The sequence below is a fragment of the Hypanus sabinus genome, chromosome 8 (genome assembly GCF_030144855.1).
Source record: "Hypanus sabinus isolate sHypSab1 chromosome 8, sHypSab1.hap1, whole genome shotgun sequence".
NCBI lineage: Eukaryota > Metazoa > Chordata > Chondrichthyes > Myliobatiformes > Dasyatidae > Hypanus > Hypanus sabinus.
In genome coordinates, this window is record NC_082713.1 from 143,736,604 (window position 1) to 143,758,818 (window position 22,215).

At 40.5% G+C, this 22,215-nt stretch overlaps 2 protein-coding genes across 6 annotated transcripts in view; one reads left to right on the plus strand and one right to left on the minus strand.

Annotated features, from left to right (window-relative positions):
• Positions 1 to 19,575, minus strand: part of mkrn1 (makorin, ring finger protein, 1) — a 61,826-nt gene extending 42,251 nt beyond the window's left edge. For 2 of the 3 annotated variants that reach the window (XM_059978085.1, XM_059978086.1), the window contains exon 1: positions 19,301 to 19,575. In XM_059978085.1, the coding sequence (XP_059834068.1) occupies positions 19,301 to 19,440 (140 nt within the window). In that variant the 5' untranslated portion in view covers positions 19,441 to 19,575. The remainder of the gene's footprint in view (positions 1 to 19,300) is intronic. The other variant, XM_059978087.1, reaches the window with a different exon arrangement.
• The window catches only part of ttc38 (tetratricopeptide repeat domain 38), a 64,800-nt gene continuing 61,645 nt past the window's right edge, over positions 19,061 to 22,215 (plus strand). For 2 of the 3 annotated variants that reach the window (XR_009513679.1, XM_059978079.1), the window contains exon 1: positions 19,616 to 19,741. Coding sequence is in view for 1 of the 3 variants with exons in the window: in XM_059978079.1 (XP_059834062.1) it covers positions 19,640 to 19,741 (102 nt within the window). In the remaining 2 variants the exon portion in view is untranslated. Of the gene's footprint in view, positions 19,279 to 19,615; positions 19,742 to 22,215 lie in introns of those variants that run through there. The other variant, XM_059978084.1, reaches the window with a different exon arrangement.

Here is a 22,215-nt window from a genome sequence, read left to right on the forward strand (position 1 = left end):
GAGCCATATCCAAAAATAATCCTGAGTTACTTATAAATAGTTTCTAGTAGGTATTTATTAATTCTTCTTCATTTAAACCCTATTTCATTACTTTTTACGAGGGAGCTGGATTCCCAACGTCTCGACCCTACGTCATCACGTGACGTCCCTCCCTGATGAAAGGTCTTGACACAAAATGTCAACTGTCCATATTTCCTGCAGCATCTTGTGTGGATAATTAGAGTGCAGAAAGAATCTTCAACTGTACATCAGTGGTAACACACCATTGCAGGAAATACAAGCTTGCAAAGGACATTACTGTTACCTGTATTAACTTGAGTTCACCATGAGTCTAACTTTACTTTCTTTACAATTGTCTCTGCTAATTTAAAGGTCATATTTCCAGATGAAACATGAACTATTTCCTCTTGCCTGCTGAGTTCCCTCCTCCAGCAGTTTGTTTTGCTCTAAATTCCAGCATCTGCAGTCTCATGTCTCAAGGCCATATAGGGAATCTTTCCAAGTTCTCACTCAATGAGCCAACTGAAGACCAGTGTTGACAAGTATTTCATCTATCTTCAGAAACACGTTACCAATGGGAAACTCGCTCAACAAGTTTGTAATAGTTTCTGTGAACACTCATCTTGATGACAATCAAACCTCAACTCAGCAATTATGTTCTTAGCAACTGACCAACAAGTATGTTTACAAAGATGTTTGGCATGCAGGACATCCTTTACTTCTGGTTCTGCGAGCACTTTGCTAACTTAATAATCTCTAAGTTTTAAAGCATGTCCAGAACTTTCCAATCTAGCTGAACTGCTCATTTTTCAGTTCATGAATCACTGACATTTTACTTTGGAAAAAGGAGAGGTCATCCCAAGTTTACATCAGTGTTCTGTTCCTATGTGTTGTTCACAATTTCAACAGCTCATAGCAGATGTGCAGCCATGGACCAAGTTTCCAGTTAACAGAATATACCTGTAGCCCCACAGAAGCCAGCACATAGACCATAACACAGTACAGGCATTTCGATCCACAATGTTGTGCCGACCTATTAATCTACGCTTAAGATCTACCTAACCCTTTCCTCCTACTTAGCCCTCCCTTTTTCTATCATCCATGAGCCGATATAAGAGTTCCTTAAATGCCTCTGATGTATCTGCCTCTACTGCCAAGTTGATGGTGCCTGTGGACAGCAAGACCTAGCCAACATTCAAGCAGGGTCAATAACTGGTAGCAATCAAATCAAAATTATGGACTTTCAATAGATTTTCTCAAAAAAAAATCTAACCACTTTCCCTTAACATTGCCATTTCACTTACAATCAACATCCTCTGGGTTACCACTGACTTTAGAACTCAGAGTAGATCAGTCACATCTTACTGGAGTGTGGGGGTGTCATACTTAAATACGTCATTACTAACTAGAAGTTTAACTAGTCCAAATTCTTGTTGTCTCTTAAACTCCCTCTTAAATATCACAAAGCCTTTCTGCAGTTCACAAGTCACAAATCATGAGTATGATCAAATACTCTGAACTTGCCTGGATACAGGTTGAAATCATCTTGATTGGTATCCTTTCTGAATATCCATTCCCTTCACCAGTAGGACGCACCATCTACAAAATTAATTTCCATTTCTTACCAAGATTTCCTATTTCCTAACTCTGCAATCTTTACCATTAACACCAAAAGGGATCAAAACCACAGGGAACATTACCAGCTGTAGATGCCCTCCAATTCAGACTCGTAAATATCATTACCTTTCAATGCCTCTGAGTCTAAGTCTTGAAATTCCCTACCCAACAGTACAGTGGGCGTAACTTCACTTGAAGGACCACAGTGGTTTAAGGCAGCAACTCATGATGGGCAATTACTGACAGACATTTATGTAATGCCCAGATCATAGGAAGTTTTAAGCTACATTTGTACTGTAACTGACCATTAAATAACTTATTTAAAGCACTACCGTGTAGTTAGTAACTCAACCAGTTCAGTATTTTTTTCAGTAAACCAGTTCACTCTCAATAATTTCTCCTTCAGCTCCTCCCACTTCCTTCAAACCAAAGGTATAGCAATGGGCATTCGCATGGGTCCTAGCTATGCCTGCCTTTTTGTCGGCTACATAAAACAGTCCATGTTCCAAGCCTCCAACAGTATCACTCCATAACTCTTCCTATGTCACACTGACAACTGCATAGGTAACTGCTTCCTGCACCCATGCAGAGCTTGTCAACTTCATCAACTTTGCCTCCAACTTCCACCCTGCCCTCAAGCTCAACTGGTCTGTTTCCAACACCTCCCTCCCCTTCCTACAGCAGGTCAGAGAATACTAGATGCTTGTACATTTCTCGGGTCAACTACAGCTCAACAAATTTACAGAGTGAGAGACTGCAGAGTGAGTTAAAGACAGTTTCCTGTGGACTTTACTCAACAGTTTTTAAAAAGCGAGTGGGGTCTGTAAGGACTTGTCTGCAGAGTGGGAGATTGATTGAGTTAATAGTAACTCGGATTAATTAGCAAGAGCCAATAAAAAGAATCAGGGTTTGAGCAGAGACCTTTAAAGTGGTCAGGCTTTGGCTCAACAGGTTTCGGCAAGAACAGGTGCAGGCTAAAACTTAATTTGAGAAGTTCGAGGTATAACAAATGTAGGGAGAATGGTACCTCAGACAGTGGAATACTCCTCCTATTAGATTTGGGATTTCAGGGTACCAAATGGTCACCCCCATGACTACATTTGCAAGAAGTGCATCCAACTTCAACTCCTAACAAGGTCAAAAAACTGGAGCTAGAGCTGGATGCATTCACGACCATCTGAGCGGCTGAAAACCCAATAGTCAAGCTTTTTACTGAAGTGATTACACCCAGTGTACAGGCTTCAGATAGTGGATGGGTGAAAACAGAAGTAAGGGAAATAAGCCAATAGTGTAGGATTTTCTTGTGGCCATTGCCCTCAGCAACAAGTATATCCCTTTTGATACTGCTGGGGAAGGTGGGGTGGGGGGGAGGAGTAAGATGACTAATCAAGGAACAGCATCAGTAGCCAGCCAGGCCAGTGGCACTGAGGCTCAGTGCAGAGTGGCAGTGATAGGAAACTCGATAGTTAGGGCAACAGAAAGGAAATTCAGTGGCTATGAAAGAGAAGCCAGGTTGGTGTGTTGCCTCCTGCATGCTAAGGTCCAGAATGTGTGAGCAGCTGCAGAAGTTGGTCAAGATGGAAGGTGAACAGCTAAATGTTGGGGGCACATTGGCTCCAATGTCATAGGTAGAAAGGGAGAAGTAGAAGTAGTAATAATACTCATCGTCATCATCATCATCTCTGGATTACTGAGCCCAATTTACTAGTCAGGGCAAGAATAGGATGATGGTAGAGATGAATGAGTGCCTAAGGAAGTGGTGTGGGGGGGCAGGGTGTCAGATTTCTGGATCATTGGGGCCTCTTCAGTGGAAAGTGTGACCTATACAAAAAGGACTGATTAGACCTGTACATGAGGGGACCAATATCCTTACAGGCCTGTTTGCTAGAGTCATTGGGGAAGGTTTAAACTAATTTGGCAGAGGGATGGGAACTCGAGTGATGGGGCAGGTGGTATACAAGTTAGTGCAGTGTTTAATGCGACAGTGAGGAATGACAAGCAGATGATAGGGCAAAATGTTAAGTGCAACATGGAAGCAAAATCAAAGAGACTGATGAATACAAGACTGAAGGTGTTATATTTGAATGCACACTGTATACAGAATAAGGTAGATGATCTCATAGTGCTATTAAGAGATTGGCAGGTATGACATTGTGGGCATCACTGAGATGAGTCTGAAAGAAGATCATAGCTGGGAGCTGAACAGCGAAAGGCCAAGCAGATAGGTAAAGGGAGTGGGTGCTTTTGTTAGTCCAAAAAAGGAAATCAAATCCTTAGAAAGAGATGATATTAGATGAAGATAAGTATTCTTGTGGGCAGAGTTAAGAAACTGCAAGAGTAAAAAGACCCTGATGGGAGTTATATAAAGGCTCCCGAACAATAATTTTCAAAAGGAGAAAAGACAAGGTATGTAATAAAGGCAATCTTGTGATATGTTATGATTTGGAAAATGAGGTTGATGCTGGATCTCAAGACAGAGAATTTGTAGAATGCCTATGAGATGGCATTTTAGACCAGTTTGTGATTGACCCCACTTGGGGAAAGGCAAACTGGTTTCAGTGTTGTACAATGAACCAGATTTGATTAGGGAGCTTAAGGTAAAGGAACCCTTGGGGGACAGTGATCATAACACAATAGAATACACTCTGCAGTTTGAGAGAGAGAGAAGATAAAGTCAGATATATCAATATTAGAGTAAAGGGAATTATAAAGCCATGAGAGAAGAGCTAGCAAAGTTGAGTGGAAGGGGACACCAGCAGGGATGACAGTAGAACAGCAATGGCTGGAGTTTCTGGGGGCAATTCAGAAGGCCTGGCATAGATACATCCCAAAGATGAAGTAGTATTCTAAAAGGAGGATGAGGCAACCATGGCTGACAAAGAGAGCATAAAACAAATGAGAGCATATAATATAGCTAAAATTAGTGGGAGGTTAAAGCATTAGAAAGTGTTTCAAAACCAACAGGCAATGAAAAAACCATATGGAGGAAAAAAAATAGGAAAGTAAGCTAGCCAAAAATATCAAAGAGGATGCCAAAAGTTTTTTTCACATATATAAAGAGTAAAAGAGAGGCAAGAGTGGATATTGGACCACTGGAAAATGATGCTGGAGGGATAGTAATGGGGGATGGGGAGAGGGAAACAAAACAAATGGCCGAGTATTTTGCATTGGTCTTCACTGTTGAAAACACTAGCAGAATACCAGGAATTTGAGTGTCAGGGAAGAAGTGAGTGTAGTTGCTATTACTAAGGAGAAGGTGCCTGGGAAGCTGAAAGGTCTGAAGGTAGATAAGTTACCTGGACCAAATAGACTACACCCCAGGGTTCTGAAAAGTGGTAGTTGAAGAGATTGTGATGATTCAGGAATCAGTTGATTCTGGAATGGATCCAGAACACTGGAAACTTGCAAATGTCAGTCCACTCTTTCAAAAGGGAGGGATGCATAAGAAAGGAAATTATAAGCCAGTTAGCTCGACTTCAGTGGTTGGGAAGACGCTGCAACCCATTATTAAGGATGAGGCTTTGGAGTACTTAAAGGCACATGATAAAGTAGCTTAAAGTCAGAATGATTTCCTTAAGGTGAAATCTTGCCTGACAAATCTGTTGGAATTCTTTGAGGAAATAATTGGCAGGATAGAGTCAGTGGACATGGCTTACTTGGATTTTCAGACAAGATGCTGCACATGAGGCTGCTTAACAAGGTAAGTCCCATGCTATAACAGGAAAGATACTGGCATGGATAGATTGGCTACCAGGAGTAGACAAAGTCAGAATAAAGAGGGCCTATTCCGGTTGACTGCCAATGACAAATGGTGCTCTGCAAGGATATTGGGACCGCTTCTTTTCACGTAATATGTCAATGATTTGGATGACGAATTGATAGCTTTGTGGCCAGGTTTGCAGATGATATAAAGATAGATGGAGTGATAGGTAGAGTTTAAGAAGCAGGGAGTCTACACAATGACTTGGGCAGATTGGGAGAATGGGCAAAGGAGTGGCAGATGGAGTAGTGTAGGGAGTGTAGGGAAGTGTATGGTAGAAGGAATAAAGGCAAAGTCTATTTTCTAAATGAGGAGAAAATACAAAAATCAGAGCTGCAAAGGGACTCGGAAGTCTTCACGGAGGATTCCCCAAAGGTTCATTTGCAGGTCGAGTCAATGGCAAGGAAGACAAATGTAACATTAGTATTCATTTCAAGATGACTAGAATACAAAAGTGAAGATGTGATACTGTGCCCTTATAATGCACTGGTCAGATTACACTTGGAGTACTGAGAGCCATTTTGGATCCCTTATCTAAGAAAAAATGTGCTGGTATTAGAAAGGGTCCAGAGAAGGTTCACAAGAATGATTCCAGAAATGAAAGCGTTCGCGAATAAGAAACATTTGAAAGCCTGGGCATAAACTTACTGGAGTTTAGAAGAATGGGGGTGAGGGAGGATCTCATTGAAAGAACTGGATAGAGTGGATGTGGAGCACGTTTCCTGTAGTGGAGAGTCTAGGATCATGATGGAATGGCAGTGCAGACTTGATGGACAGAGTATCCTAATTCTACTCCTATATCTTATGGTCTTAAGTTTCTTGCAAATTTTACACACCAGGAATGAAAATACAGTTTTTAATCTTTAAAGTATTACATACATTGAGATGGATCCATTAGTGCATTAAAAGTAGTTTAATTCACCTTAGAAAAACAGCTAAAACAAATCAACCAAAATAAGCAATGTTGTGCCTTTAAAGACAATCTTGCATGTTTCTCCCACTGGTAGTCAATGATGAGCAAAGTGGTGCAGGAGTCGGTGCTAGGGTCACAACTGTTATGATATACTTTAACAATTTGAAAAGGGGGATTAACTATAACATATCTATGATTGTTGATGACACTAAATTCAGTGGAAAACAAATTACTTAGAGGATTGAATGGGGGGAGCAGGTTCGATAGGCCAGATGATAGGCTTACTCTTATTTCTTATGTTCTTATTATATAATAAGTAAGACTAACTGTCCTTGACAATACAACAGCTTTTGATCAAGTATAGCATCAAGGAATCTGATCAAACTGCAGTCCAGGAGAATCAGGGAGAAAACCCACCACTGGTAATACTATCTAGTAACTCTTGTGGCAGTTAGAGCTCAATCATCTCAGCCACAGGACATCTTTCCAAGAAGTTCTTTGCGATAGTGTCCTGGGCCCACCTATCTTCAGTTGCCTCATCAATGACCTGCTTTCAATCATAAGGTAAGGGGAGGGAAGTTCAAGGGGGATATTACAGGAAGGTTTTTTACTCAGAGAGTGGTTGGTGCATGGAATGCACTGCCTGAGTCAGTGGCGGAGGCAGATACACTAGTGAAGTTTAAGAGACTACTAGACAGGTATATGGAGAAATTTAAGGTGGGTTGTATGGGAGGCAGGGTTTGAGGGTCGGCACAACATTGTGGGCCGAAGGGCCTGTAATGTGCTGTACTATTCTATGTCCTATAAGGTCATAAGAGGAGATGTTCATTGATCATTGCACAATGTTCAGCATCATTCATTCACGTAACATTCAGTCCACACAAATGCCAGCTAATGACGATATCCAACAAGCAATAATCCAGTTATCATCCTCTGAAAAGCAATGGCATACCATTACTAAATTTCTCTACCCACTATCAATATCCAAGGAGTTACCAGACACAAGAGACTGCAGAGTCTATAGCAACAATATGCTGATGGGTCAGGCAGCATCTGTAGAAGGAAAAGAAACATTGACCATCCATTTCCCTCCACTGATATTGTCTGATCCCTGTGGTCCTCCAGCACATTGTGTTGCCCACATTCAGAATTCAGGTACAAGAGTAGGTCAGAGGTTAGGAATTTTATAAACTTGCCTCCCAATTCCCCAAGGCCTGTCCACAATCTACAAGGCTCAAGCGTCCACCTGCCTATGTGCAGCATCAACAACGCTCAAGAAGCATACTGGACATAACAGTCCACTAAACAGGCAACCCATCCAAAATTATTTACTCACTCCACCACCAGCTCAGAGTAGCAGCACTTTGTTCCTTCTACAGCAACTCATCAGAACTCCTTGGACAGTGTCTTTCAAATTCACAACCTCTACTAAGCAGAAAGATGAGGGCAGCAAAAACATGGGAACATTACCACCATCACATGGAAGTTGGCCTTCAGACCACCTTGACATGGAAATGTATTACTGTTACGTCACAGTCATTCACACAAAATGCTGGAACTCCTCCCCAACAGAATTGCAGGTATATTCACACCTCAAGGACAGGTTTGAAAAGCCATGACCTGCAGGGATACCAGCATACCAGTGTGAGGAGATGTGAGTTAAGCAGCATAAGTGAGATGGGTTGCATAACCTCTGCTCAATGTGTTGTAAATATATCTCGTGATTCTAAAAGTACAGAAGCTACACTCAACATCTCAGCTTATTTTGCCCTTGTACAGATCACAGTCCCCAAGTTTGTATTCCATTTTATTTATTGTAAGAAAAGCAGCCAGTACAGGAGCTGGCCTCACAGCTCCAGCGACCCAGGTTTGGTCCTGAGCTTGGGCATTGTTCACATGGTGTTTGCATTTTCTCCCGTGTGGGTTTCCTTCAGGCACTAACTTCCCTCCACATTCCAGGAATATGCTGTTTCAAACAGGTTACTTGGCCAAAAAATTGTCCCAAGTGTGTAAATAAGTGGGAGAATCTTGCGGGGGGGGGGGGGGGGTGATTTGATGGAGATGAATAAAAATATGGGATTAATGTAGGACAAGTGCAACTGGATCATCGATGGTCAAATGGGCTATTTCCATGCTGTTTCTATGATTCTCTGAAGCTGGAAAATCGTTTTTAGTTTCACTTGAGAATATGCATGCATGTCCCAAGGTAAAGATTAAGTCAGAAATTTTGTAAAGATAGCAATCATTCAGGGATGTCAAAAATGTTTAATAAAAGGTATTTCAATAAATTGAAAATGCCAGCTATTAAAATGAAAAGTATCCCCATGTAATATTACATAAGACTTTATTGCATACAAGTAATCGAAACAAATAAATACTAAATTATACAGGCAAAATAAAACAGTACAGTTTAGTCATGTGCATGACAGTGATTCAAAAACTTCACACCCTGTTCTTCACACCCATGACAGTTCATACAATTAACAAACATTGAACAGAAATCTGTTTTTCAGCTTAAAGGTAATTCTTGCAAATAAAATACATATGGCAAAAGTAACTTTTGTAATTAATTCTAACTAAAACAGGACTAAAGACAAAAACAAAAAAACTCTTGTATGCACCGAGATAGCAAAGGGAAAATACCTCAAAATAGTTTCTGAATCTAATCACAATGATAGAAGAATCATTGACCTTCCTGACATAATGAAATTAAGATGGGTTGGATAGCTTTCATTCATCTATACAGTAGATTCCAGTTAATTGGGACACATCAGCACCGGTACATTTGGGCCCAATTAAGCAGCTGCCCCAATTAGTGGAAGTTTCATGGAAAAAGTTAAAATGGTATATAAAAAAAAACAAAGACAAACTACCACTTATCTGAGTAACACATTATATATTTAAATGAAATATTAAACAAATTAGAACACAATCAATACTACTACAAACTGTACACTCATGATCGTGTAGCCAAGTTTCCATCGAACTCAATATATAAGTTTGCTGATGACATCACAATTGTAGGCCTTATCCTGGGTAATGATGAATCTGAGTACAGAGACGAAATTAAGAACCTAGTGGCATGGTGCAAAGACAATAACCTATCCCTCAACGTCAGCAAGATGAAGGAATTGGTTGTTTACTTCAGAAGGAGTAGCGGACTGCATGACCCCACCTACATAGGTGGTGCACAGATGGAACAGGTCAAAAGCTCTAAGTTCCTCGGGGTGAATATCACAAATGACCTGACTTGGTCTAACCAAGCAGAGTCCACTGCCAAGAAGGCCCACCAGCGCCTTTACTTCCTGAGAAAGCTGAAGAAATTTGGCCTGTCCCCTAAAACCCTCATTGATTTTTATAGGTGCATCACAACCTGGTATGGAAGTTGTCCTGTCCAAGACAGGAAGAAGCTGCAGAAGATCGTGAATCTAGCCCAGCACATCACACAAACCAATCTTCCATCCTTAGACTCACTTTACACCACACACAGTCGAAGCAGTGCTGCCAGGATAATCAAGGATAAGTCCCACCCAGCCAACACACTTTTTGTCCCACTTCCCTCCGGGAGAAGGTTCAGGAGCATGAAGATACATACGGCCAGATTTGGGAACAGCTTCTTTCCATCTGTGATAAGACTGCAAAACAGATCCTGACCCGGATCTGGGTTGTACCTTCCAAATATCTGGACCTGACTTGCACTACCTTACTTTCCCTTTTCTATTTTCTAATTATGATTTATAATTTAAATTTTTATTATATTTACTTTGAATGGTACTTCAGGGAGCACGAAGTGCAGAAACAAATTATCACTGTGATGATTGTACGCTCTAGTATCAATTGTTTGGTGACAATAAAGTATTTGTATTTGAGGTGTACACTACTTCATTCTTTTGACTCACTATAAGTAAAATCAGGAGACACCTAATGTAGACAATGGACTGCTTCATACAATGCTATCGATGACTGCAGCCTTCAAATCTTCATTTTCATTGTAACTTTTAAGATCATACTCTATACCTTCAAATTCTTCATAGTCCCAAACTTATTCAAGTCATGAAGCTATTTCATTTCTGGTCATTTCTGGCACTTCCACCCCTAAATACTGGAAATCGCAGAGAGCAGAACGGTTCTGAATTGTCTTACTGCTTACTTCTTTCTCAACAACTTTCAACGTCAAAAATCACTGCTCTTATTTTTAAACACACAAGCACACACAACTGACGCTATTTATAAACTATTCATTCCAAACACAGTGTAGTATCTAATGGCCACACAAGTGCACACTTGTGACGCCAGTTAGAAGCTGCTTGGCAACAGTCTCCTGTCCCAATTAAGCAGCCTAGCGTCTCAAATAAATGAAGGGAATCCCAGCTATTTTCTCAACTAGTATTTGTTAAGAGTCGTCCCAAATAAGCGGATGTCCTGACTAACCAATGCCCCAATTACCTGGAATCCACTGTATTGGGATTTTAGTTTGGCATTAGATTGAGTTACTCGGTTTAACAAACTACTGTGCCAATAAAGTTATAAACTGATAAAGAAATAAAGTACGTTATGACTGTTAAGCAAATAGAACAAAGATTTTGTTTAAGTTAATTTACAATTTGGAAATACTTGTCCATTTCATATGACTTGCTCAGAAGACAATTTCTCAAGCCATTTTTCATCTGAGGGAAACATATAATGGCATTCACACATAAATTGTATGAGGAATTCTGTCAGCTAACCAGGTAAAACACAAGCAACAACACATTGATAAAATATAACTACATGACAGTTCTTATTTTATTTTAAATTCACATATTAAAAAAGGTAAAATGGAAACAATACTGTAGCTAATTTCTGGCAGAAACTACTGATGCTAACCTTGCCTGCTTCATGTCAAGAGTGAAATCTATCATAGAAGAAACTTTCTCAAATACAATTTAAATCATAATTATTGGTCCAGCAATGTAAGATTACACATTATCAAAATTAATTTAGGTTATCCCTGATGTTTTATATTTTAAGAGTGGATTATTAGGTCAGAGCTAATTAAGGGCCACATGAGGTGGCCAGAGAGGGAGGAGAAAGGGGGAGGTGGAGTTATTTGATGGACAATCGATGTTATGCTTTCTCTGCAGCTTGCTTACTTTTTACAAGGACACAGAGACACACACAGAAAGACACAGTTAAGAGTCAAGATGGATTTGGTCAATGGAAGATACTACTGAGTTGGTCGCTGATTTAAACTTTCAGTAGCCCAAAAAGGGTGAGTTGAGATCAATCCAGAGTATTGATAAATGGCTCTCACAAGTTTGCTGCAACTAGAAGTTTACAGAGAACAGAGGAGAGCAAGGTTTGAAACAGAAACAACCTAGTGACAAAGAGATCACTGTTTGGATTCTCTCTCTAAGTAGCCCGTGAGGGTGAGTTTGTTTCAATTCAACGACAAAGGTGTGATTGTCATATAGTTAATCCACAGGAGTGGGGAAACCTTTGTGAATGCCTTGTGTGTTTACCTTTTGTCTGTGTGTGGTAGTTCACTGAAGAAAGACACCCCCGTGGCAGTTATTTCATATGTCATGGAACTGGGTAAGTGGCTGTCACGTTGTTTGAGATTGGGGTAACCTTGTGGAATCTACCGGTGTGTTGACCCTTGCCTGGGTGGTGATTCCTTTGAAGATGGTCCCCTTTGTGATAAGCTACTGTTGGTGATAATCCATTCATGGATTCTGTTTGAGTATCCTGTGGTATCACTTGTGTTGAAAGGATATTCATCGAAGATCACTGTCAGTGATACTTTGTGTGCGGAGTGGAACAACTTCAGAGATAAAGCCAACTGCCCTTGTTATCTTGTAATGCTGTCATGGAGTCTGTGGAATATCGATGAAATTGCTTTCTCACAACACTCGCCTTTGGATTACAAACATCTCACTTCAATCCCATGCATCTGAACTGAATTTTTCTTACATACCATCGTAACACTGTTTCATTTGCCACTTAAACTTGAAGTATATATATTTACACCTATATATGCATAACATTGCTAATCCTTGAATTATTTGGTTTTAAGTTTACTATTATTACTAGTTACTGATAAAATAGTGTTTGTTAACTGCAGAAACAGACTCCAGGTGTGTTCAATTGCTGCTGATTCTTTTACAGGGTTGTGTGTGTGTATATAACATAAATTGGGTGGCTCGTCTGGGATATGAACAAATTATTTGGAGCCATTTTAAAATTGTTGGGGGTTTAATTGATTGATTAATGGTCAATCTGATTGGGGGAAATCCCTTTTGATTTGCTTGAGTAGAAAATCAGCAACAATCGATTTTTTAAAATATTTTTATTGAATTTTCAAATGGTTAAAGAAGGAAAAAAATTATCAACCCTTCCCCCCTCTCCCCAACATATCCCTGTAGAAAGAGAAAAAAAAAAGAAAGAAAGAAAGAATGCCTGTATATCGGAAGATCCCCACATGCTCCATGGAGTTCATAATAGCTTTAGTATATATATTTATTTATTTCCCCAAATAACCAATTATTTTATCTTCGGAGCACCTATATATTTAATCCTATCTTTTGTAAATAAGGGTGCCAAATTTTTAGAAATATTTCATATTTATCTCTTAAATTATAAGTGATTTTTTCAAATGGAATGCAGCTAAAAGCTTATATATTTTCATTTTCTTAATGTATGTTAAAATTCTTTTTCTTTTCACCAGTCCATTAAGCCCATTAACATTAAAACTTTTAAAATTCTGTAAGTTAGTCATTATTTTTAACAGGGTTACTCCAGTCTATAGTAATACAACTAACTTTTCAACTTTCGTAGTGCCTTGGGGAATCTTTTTTAAATTCTCTCTATTGCTATGTGTCTTCCCCCCCACATCCCAATTATCCAGGCAAAGAAAGAAAGATTAAAGAAAAGTAGATTATAAAGAAAAAAAATAACAAAATACCCCCCTACTAATGTTGTGAATAAAAAAGACACATTACCCACCTCCGTTGTATGGGTCATGGCAATCGCCATGAGTACACACGTGAATCCTGTAGCAATCGATCCGAAGTTCCCCCAGCTCCCCCGTAACATAAAAAAGTATATATAAGAGAAAAAATATCACTACTCTCGATTAATATTTCTCAACTTTTTACCTTTCTCTCCCTGTATCATATAATTAAGAATATATTTAAATATTCTTCTGTCCTTAAACATCCATCAACTCCATTGTCCTTGTCTTCATCTTTACTCCATTTCACTTTTAAATCTTTGGCTGTGGTTAGCGAATATTTGGGAGTTCTTGTGCAAATTCTTCCGCATCCCGATAATCAGTAAAAGATCTTCTTTTTCCGTCATCCAAAAAAATTATCAGGGTTGCCGGGTGGTGCAATATAAATTTATATCCCTTTTCCCATAAAACTTTTTTCGCTGGGTTAAATTCCTTCCTTCTCTTCAAAAGGTCATAACTTATATCAGGATAAAAAAAAACTGTTTTCCCTTCTATCATCAATGGCCCGTTTCTCTTTCTGGCACGTTGGGCAGCTGCCTTCAAGATCTTTTCTTTATCTTGATATCTTAAGCATTTTATTAAGATTGATCGTGGGTTTTGATCAACTTGAGGTCTTGATCTTAAGGCTCTCTGAGCCCTTTCAATTTCAATTAACTGGGTTCCTTCTTCCATTTCCAAAATTTTCGGAATCCATTTTTGAAAAAAATTTATTGGATCCTTTCCCTCTATAACTTCTTTAAGTCCAACAATCTTAATATTATTTCGTCTACTAAAATTTTCAAGTACATCCACTTTTTCCAACAACCATTTTCTTTCTGATGTCCAGGCAGAAATATTATCTTCCATTTTATTCACTCTATCAATGGTGTCTCCCGTTGCTTCTTCCAAGTTTTTAATTTTCTTGTCCATTTTGTCCTGTCTTTTCATCATTTTATCAAACATAATCTTCATATTTTTAATATCTTATTACTTTTAATGCTTTTAATTCATGCATTATTTGCAGCAAAGATTTTTTTATGTCTCCAATATCACCTCCAACCTCTTCCTGTTGCTCTTCTTCGTTTGTCTCTTCATCTTCATCTGATTTATCCAGAGAATCTGATTCCACCTCATATTCACTTTCACTTTCAGTTCCGATCGTAGCTGGGATTTGTAGTTTGGAGTGTTCGTGTTTGCGCATGCCCCTTCCTTCACGCATGCACAATTCCTGTTGCTCTTTTTTTTTGGAAACGGTTGATGTTGCCACAGTTTCCTGTTCTGTATCGCCAGAGGTAAAACGCACTTGAGCCCAAGGCTCTTTCATGGTAGCCGGCCTTGATTCTTTTCCAACTTGTGTTGTCTTCAAAGTAGTAGTTTTCTTCTGTTTCTGTTTAGGAGACATATCTTAAGACAACCCTGAGTAGTTTATAAGTAATGTTTAAAAAGTATTTACTAACTTTTCTTCACTTAAACATTATTTTACTGTTTTTTTTTTTACGGGAGAGCTGGATTTCCACGTCTCGATCCTACGTCATCACATGACGTCCCACCCGCAGCAATGAATGTTGATAAATTTCTGGAAACACCAACCTCTGAGGCATTAGATGACGCCAGAAGGTTTGAGTTGTTGTGTATTGCTAAACAGTTGAAACTTACAAAGGTGAAATCGACAATGAGGAGGTCACAGATGCAGAAGACAATAGCCTAGTATTATGTATCTGAGAATATGTTTAAAGTGGAGGAGTTGGAGTTGTTTCCTGAAAGTAAACCTAGCAGGTTTGAGCACTAGTATCAGGTGGAAAAATTAAAGTGGCAGCATGAGTTGCAACTAAAACAGCTAGAAAGACAGAGGCAGTTCAAGGGGGAGATATGGCAGCTGGGAGGTCTAGTGTTAGACCCTGATGATTTTGACAGCTTGAAAGTGCTGGTTTTGATTGAGAAATTCAAGAAGTGTGTTCCAGGTGATGTAAAGGCATACCCAGATGAAAAGGATGCCGCCACTTTGCAGGAGTCTGCTAGATTGGCAGATGAGTATGCTTTAACCCATAAGGTTAAGTTTTTCCCAAATGAAAGCTTCCAAAAGAGTAGCTGGGATGATCAAGGTGACTTGGAATTTGAAACTGAGACTAGTGATGAAAGCAAGGAAGAGGAGGCAGTCCCAATTGCCTGTGTTCAGGTTGTTGAAGCATCTGTAAATCCACAGGATGCTGAATATTGTGTTGAAACTCCGTTAAAACCTGAGGTGTCTGACTTGGTTGGAAAGGAATGCAGTCCTTTTGTGTCAGATGGATTGGTGTCAGTGAATGAAGGGTTAACCGCAGTATCAGTGGAAATTGAGGGTTCTCAGTCACTTATATTGGCTAGTGTGCTAAAATCTGGTGATGAGATGAAAACTGGTGTGGAAAATTTAATTGAAGGTGTTGGGAAAGATGTTGTTTCTGAATCTTTGAATAGGTGATATTGAAGTCTGGATTGATTTCAAGACCTTTGACCTTGCTGAAGGAACAGTGGTCTGCTGAGACAGTTGTATGTTGATTTATTTAACTATATTTTGGAATTTAAAGATCAACAACCTCAAGGTTGTGGGTTGGAGACAAGGCTCAAAGTATTGTTTTGACTTGGAGAGGCCATCTGTAGGGGTTACTATGGAAACCTGTGGAACTAAAAGTTGTGGAGTTGGACCAAATAACTTGTTTGGAACTTTTTACAAGGAAAACATTGGTGATGAGTTGGCACTTGTTCAGGGTGAAGTCCAGACAGCTGGTAAGCAAGCTGATCATGTGATAGTTAATTGTTCTATGGTTTCAAAGTGGAAAAGGGAAAATGGTTGACCAAACGCCATTTTGAATATAACAGGATCTGGTTTTGCAGGAACTTGACTTAATAACAAAGCATGTGAAAGGTAAAGATAATAACATGGTAGATTGATTGTCTGGATTGTTAAGTTTAAAAATGAAATAGAAACTAGTATTTGTATACACTTCTGTAATGTGCTACATGTTAATCACATATCTATTGCTTTATACACTGCAATCTACAATTTAAAAAATTTTGCTCTTTGATCAAAATTTTGCTTTCTTGGGGGGGGGGGGCAGTGTTATGTACCCCCAGGGTTCATTTTTTCTGTGGACTGTCACTTTAAAACATCAGAAGAATGAGACTGACTTTTGGACACTGTTTGAGCTGCTCCAGAGAGAAGGGGAGGTGGAGTTATTTGATGGACAATCGATGTTATGCTTCCTCTGCAGCTTGTTTACTTTTTACAAGGACACAGAGACACACACAGAAAGACACAGTTAGAGTCAAAATGGATTTGGTCAATGGAAGAAACAAGAGAGTTGGTTGCAGGTTTAAACTTTCAGTAGCCCAAAAGGGGTGAGTTGAGATCGATCCAGAGTATTGACTCTCACAAATTTGCTGCAACTAGAAGAAGTCTGCAGAGAAGAGAGGAGAGCAAGGTTTGAAACAGAAACAACCTAGTGACAAAGAGATCACTGTTTGGATTCTCTCTCTAAGTAGCCCGTGAGAGTGAGTTGGTTTCAATTCGACTACAAAGGTGTGATTGTCATATAGTTAATCCACAGGAGTGGGTTCTCTAGTGAGGGGAAACCTTTGTGAATTCCTTGTGTGTTTACCCTTTGTCTGTGTGTGGTAGTTCACTGAAAAAAGGCACCCCTGTGGCAAATCACTGTTGCAGTTATTTCGTATGCCATGGAACTGGATAAGTGGCTATCACATTGTTTGAGATTGGGGTAACCTTGTGGAATCTACTGGTGTGTTGACCCTTGCCTGGGTGGTGATTCCTTTGAAGATGGTCCCCTTTGTGATAAGCTACTGTTGGTGATAATCCATTCATGGATTCTGTTTGAGTATCCTGTGGTATCACTTGTGTTGAAAGGATATTCATTGAAGATCACTGTCAGTGATACTTTGTGTGCGGAGTGGAACAACTTCAGAGATAAAGCCAACTGCCCTTGTTATCTTGTAATGCTGTCATGGAGTCTGTGGAATATCGATGAAATTGCTTTCTCACAACACTCGCCTTTGGATTACAAACATCTCACTTCAATCCCATGCATCTGAACTGAATTCTTCTTACATACCATCGTAACACTGTTTCATTTACCACTTAAGCTTGAAGTATATATAATTTACACCTATATATGCATAACACTGCTAACCCTTGGATTATTTGGTTTTAAGTTTACTATTATTACTAGTTACTGATAAAATAGTGTTTGTTAACTGCAGAACCAGACTCCAGGTGTGTTCAATTGCTGCTGATACTTTTACAGGGTTGCGTGTACGTGACAACGCAAAGGACTTCAGACACTGGAAATTTGATGTGTAAACATAAAACACTGAAAACATTCAACAGATCGAAGAAGAGTCTGAGAGAAACTTAATACTTCAGGTTGAAAGCCACACATTTATTGCCACACATCCAATAAAAACAAATGCTACAAAATTAAGTGCCTTTATAAATAGTAAACTCAGTTTTCTATATTTTCTCATCACTTTTTTCCCCATTTGGCCACAAATACAAGCTCAGAAGTGGGTCATTCAGCCTCTAAGTCTGTTTCAATCAGATCAGGCTAATCTCCACCTTAATGCTACTTACCAGGTCAGGTCAATGGTGTTAAAGGATTACAGAATCAACACAATCTATCCATTTCAGATTCAAAACATTCAATTGCCATAACTACTATATTTCTGGAGAACATATTCCAGATTTCCACAGTGCTTCCTGACATTATCATAAGAACTCACTCAGCAGAAAAACTATCTCCAACTAATCTATCAATTCTTTTAATACCCCAACTTTATTCATCTTTGGCCTCTATATTCAATTTATAAGCCAAGACTTTACAAGTTGTGTTCATCATTGAAAGCACCATCTTTCTGATGAGTCTTTGCTCCACCATCTCACTCTCTGCACCACCCCCAGCTTAGTGCAGGGTCCATGACTAACTGTGGTATTCCAGATGAAGTTCAATCATACATGTGTAACAATTTCACTTTGCCAGCTATTTTGGGATAAAGGCCAAATTTCCATTTGACTTCATTTTTTGCACTACACCACTTATTCTCAATTTTTTTTTTACCTAGATTTTAAATTTCTCTCATCCACATTTTCCATCTCCTCACCATTTTGAACGTTTCATGCAGTTGACATCGAAGAAAAATCATTACACTTTCCTGTTTCGGATTCCATATGGTGCAGTTTTAACTCACCAGAATTTCCAGTGTCCTTTTACAATTCCGACTATGAAAAGGTGACATTCCAAATACATTTTCAAATGTAGGTTAATGAATGTTTAATTCAGGAAAGGTTAACTCTTCTCCAAGTTCTCAAAAATCTATAACATCTAAATTGGACAATGTGCAACATATACCCAAGGCAAATATGACTTGAAAACGAAGTTCATCTGCAGTGAAAATTTCAGTTAAGCAAAAACGATGAAATTTCATCGACGTATTTAGTGAAAAATGTAGGAAATGGTGATAACTGTCTAAACGGACACGTGTAATGTAAATTCAGCATTGAAGATCAATTGAAAGAACTCCAGCTCACTGCGGTTTTCGGTTGACATGACGTCACGTCAAAACAGAAGATATTTCTTCCTTTCCTCAAAGTTTTTAAACAACTTCCAAAAGCACTTCACAATCAATAAAAACACCTTTTTAAAAGAGAAATTCTTTAAGCAATGATGTTTTTACGTTATGTCACCATCAGCCATTCGGAACATTTTTAAATACCTAAATCAAGAGTTTAACCAGCACCTATCGACACAATTTCTTGGACGCCTCCAAAAATCTAATTTGTGCGTCGCAAGCCTCGACTAAAACCAAACAACCACGGAAGACAAGTCCTTGTCTAGCAGAAAACAGCTCCACTGGCTCGCCCTGTGATTGTCGAGTTTTCAGGTTTAAACAGATCGCCAGGAAATAGGACGTTTATTATTGTGTTGCTCGCAAATAATCCGCGGACAAGAACGCTGTGATCCGTACTAAACGGTAATCTTTTCATCTCCTTTACCTGCATGTCACCTGTTTAGTCCAACCGACTCCTCCACCACCTCCACCCGCCGCTGGTGCCGCAGCCGCCCCCGTCCCCGCCGCCGCCGCCGCCGCCGCCGCCGCCGCCGTCCCCATGGCCGCTGCTGCTGCCTCCGCCATTATCCACCGCTGTCACCTCGCGGCTTCGACCGGGCCTCCCAGCGGCCTCCGCGCCGCCACTTCCGGAGAGAGCCGACTCGGAGGCGCGGGGCCGCGCGTGCCCGCCGCCATCACATTCCCCTGTTGCTCGCAAAGGAAAGAAAAGGAGTGCGGGGGAGAACAAGTCGGATCCGAGAAGAAATATAAATAAAAGATGTGAATGGACAGTAACGACAGAGGTCCCCTGGGCAGTAATGTCTCGGACAGACGCGGTCGGGAATCGGGAACAAGAGAGCCGACAGCCCTCGGCAATTTCCGGAGAGTGAGTGACGGGAGGGCGGCGGAGTGAGATGCTGCAGCCTCCTGTACTCGGTTTAAAGATAGGGGCGGGAGGTGTCATCACGGGCCGTAGCGTCCACATGACCTGCTGTGTATGATAGTGTTTGTCTTATCAGACCATAAGAACCTTCTCTTCGCTGATATTTACCGAATTAAAAACTGGGTACAATTCCCAACAAACAGGGAGAGTCCTCACTTTCTGGATAATGCGGGTGATAGATGGCCCAGTAACAATCCTACTACGTGGTTCCTACGCCACAAAATTTAAACCTCCGTATTGATTGAAGATCTATACTAAATTATTAATTACATCACATAGGATATTATTGCAAATACTGGTGGCGCGGTGCTTTAATTTTTCAAACACATGGAAAAGCAAAGTTACTCAAGCATTTATACCACATTAAGTTCCTTAACCACGTACCAGCACTCCTGTTTCCTTTTGTTGCTTTTATATAGAGAATTATTCATAAGAGGCAGTGGGAAGTGTTGCTGGTACGTGATAACTGGTGTAAAGAAAGAACTTTAGAGAGCTTTGGCTTTCTTGACTGTACCTCTTCCCACCCTTTCTCCTGAGAAATGCTATTCTGGTTTCTCAGTTCCTTCACCTCTGCCGCATCTGTTCCCAGAATGAGGCTTTCCTCTCTGGGACATCAGAAATCTTCAAAGAACAGGGTTTCCTTTCCTCCACCGTTGATGCTGCCCTCATCTGCATCTCCTCCATTTCCCAGTCAAGCAGGCTCACCCCAACTTCCTGTCACCTTAGCAGGAATAGAGTTCCTCTTGTCCTAACCTAGCACCCCATGAGCCTCTGAATCTAACACATCATTTTCAGTAACTTCCACCATCTCCAAAAGGATCCTACCACCAAACATATCTTCACCTCCATCCCCACCCGCTGCTTTCTGCAAGGATCACGTGATTCCCTTCTCCATTCGTCCCTCCCCACTAAGTTCACTCCTTGCACTTATCCCTGCAAGTTCTACACCTGCCCATTCACCTCCTCCCTCCACCATCCAGGGCCCCAAACAGTACTTCCAGGAGAGGTAAGCAAATATGTGGGGGTCGTCTACTGTATCCAGGACTCCCAATGGGCTTCCTCTACATTGGTGAGACTGGTCATAAATTGGGGGACCGCTTTGTCTGCTCCATCCACCAAAAGCAAAATTTCCCAGTAGCCAACCATTTTTAATATTTAACATTGTGGATAGTGTGGAGGGCTGTCAGAAGTTACAGCAGGACATTGATAGGATGCAAAACTGGGCTGAAAAGTGGCAGATGGGGTTCAACCCAAATAAGTGTGTGGTGGTTCATTTTGGTAGGTCAAATATGATAGCAGGATGATGGTAAGACTTGGCAGTGTGGAGGATCAGAGGGATCTTGGGGTCTGAGTCCATAGGACACTTAAAGCTGCTGCACAGGTTGACTCCATGGTTAAGAAGGCATATGCTGCATTGGCCTTTGTCAATCATGGGATTGAGTTTACAAGTCAAGAGGTAATGTTACAGCTTTACAGGACCCTGGTCAGACCCTACTTGGAATACTGTGCTCAGTTCTGGTCACCTCACTGCAGGAAGGATGTGGAAACCATAGAAAGGGTTCAGAGAAGATTTACAAGGATGTTGTTTGGATTGGGGAGCATGCCTAATGAGAATAGGTTGAGTGAACTCAGCCCTGTCTCCTTGGAGCGACGGAGGATGAGGGCTGACCTGATAGAGGTGTTAAGATGATGAGAGGCATTGATCATGTGGATAGTCAGAGGCTTTTGTCCAGGGCTGAAATGGCTAGCATGAGAGGGCACATTTTTAAGGTATTTGGAAGTAGGTACAGTGGAGATGTCAGGGGTAAGTTTTTTTTAATGCAAAGAGTGGTGAGTGCATGGAATGGGCTGCTGGCAACAGTGGTGGAGGCGGATACGATAGGGTCTTTTAAGAGACTCTTGGATAGATACATGGAGCTTAGAAAAATAGAGGGCTATGAGTAACCCTAGGTAACTTCTAAGGTAAGGACATATTCGGCACAACTTTGTGGGCCGAAGGGCCTGTATTGTGCTGTAGGTTTTCTCTGTTTCTAATTCCTATACCCCTTCCCTTCCCATTCCAACATATCAGTCTATGACCACCTCTTGTGCCAAGCTGAGGCCACTCGCAGGGTGGAGGAGCAACACATCATATTCCATCTGGGTAGCCTCAAACCTGATGACAGGAACATTGATTTCTCCTTATGGTAAAGAACTCATTCCTTCCCCCTTCCCTCTTCTATTCCCCACTCTGGCCTCTATAAGTCTTCTCAGCTGCCTGTCACCTTCATCTGTGCCCCTCCTTTTTCCCATAGTTCACTCTCTTCTATCAGATTAAGTGCTCTCCAGTTTTTCCCACCCACCTGACTTCACCTATCAACTAGCTATCCTCCTTCCCATCACCCACCATTTTGTTCTTTCCAGCCCCAAAGAAGAGT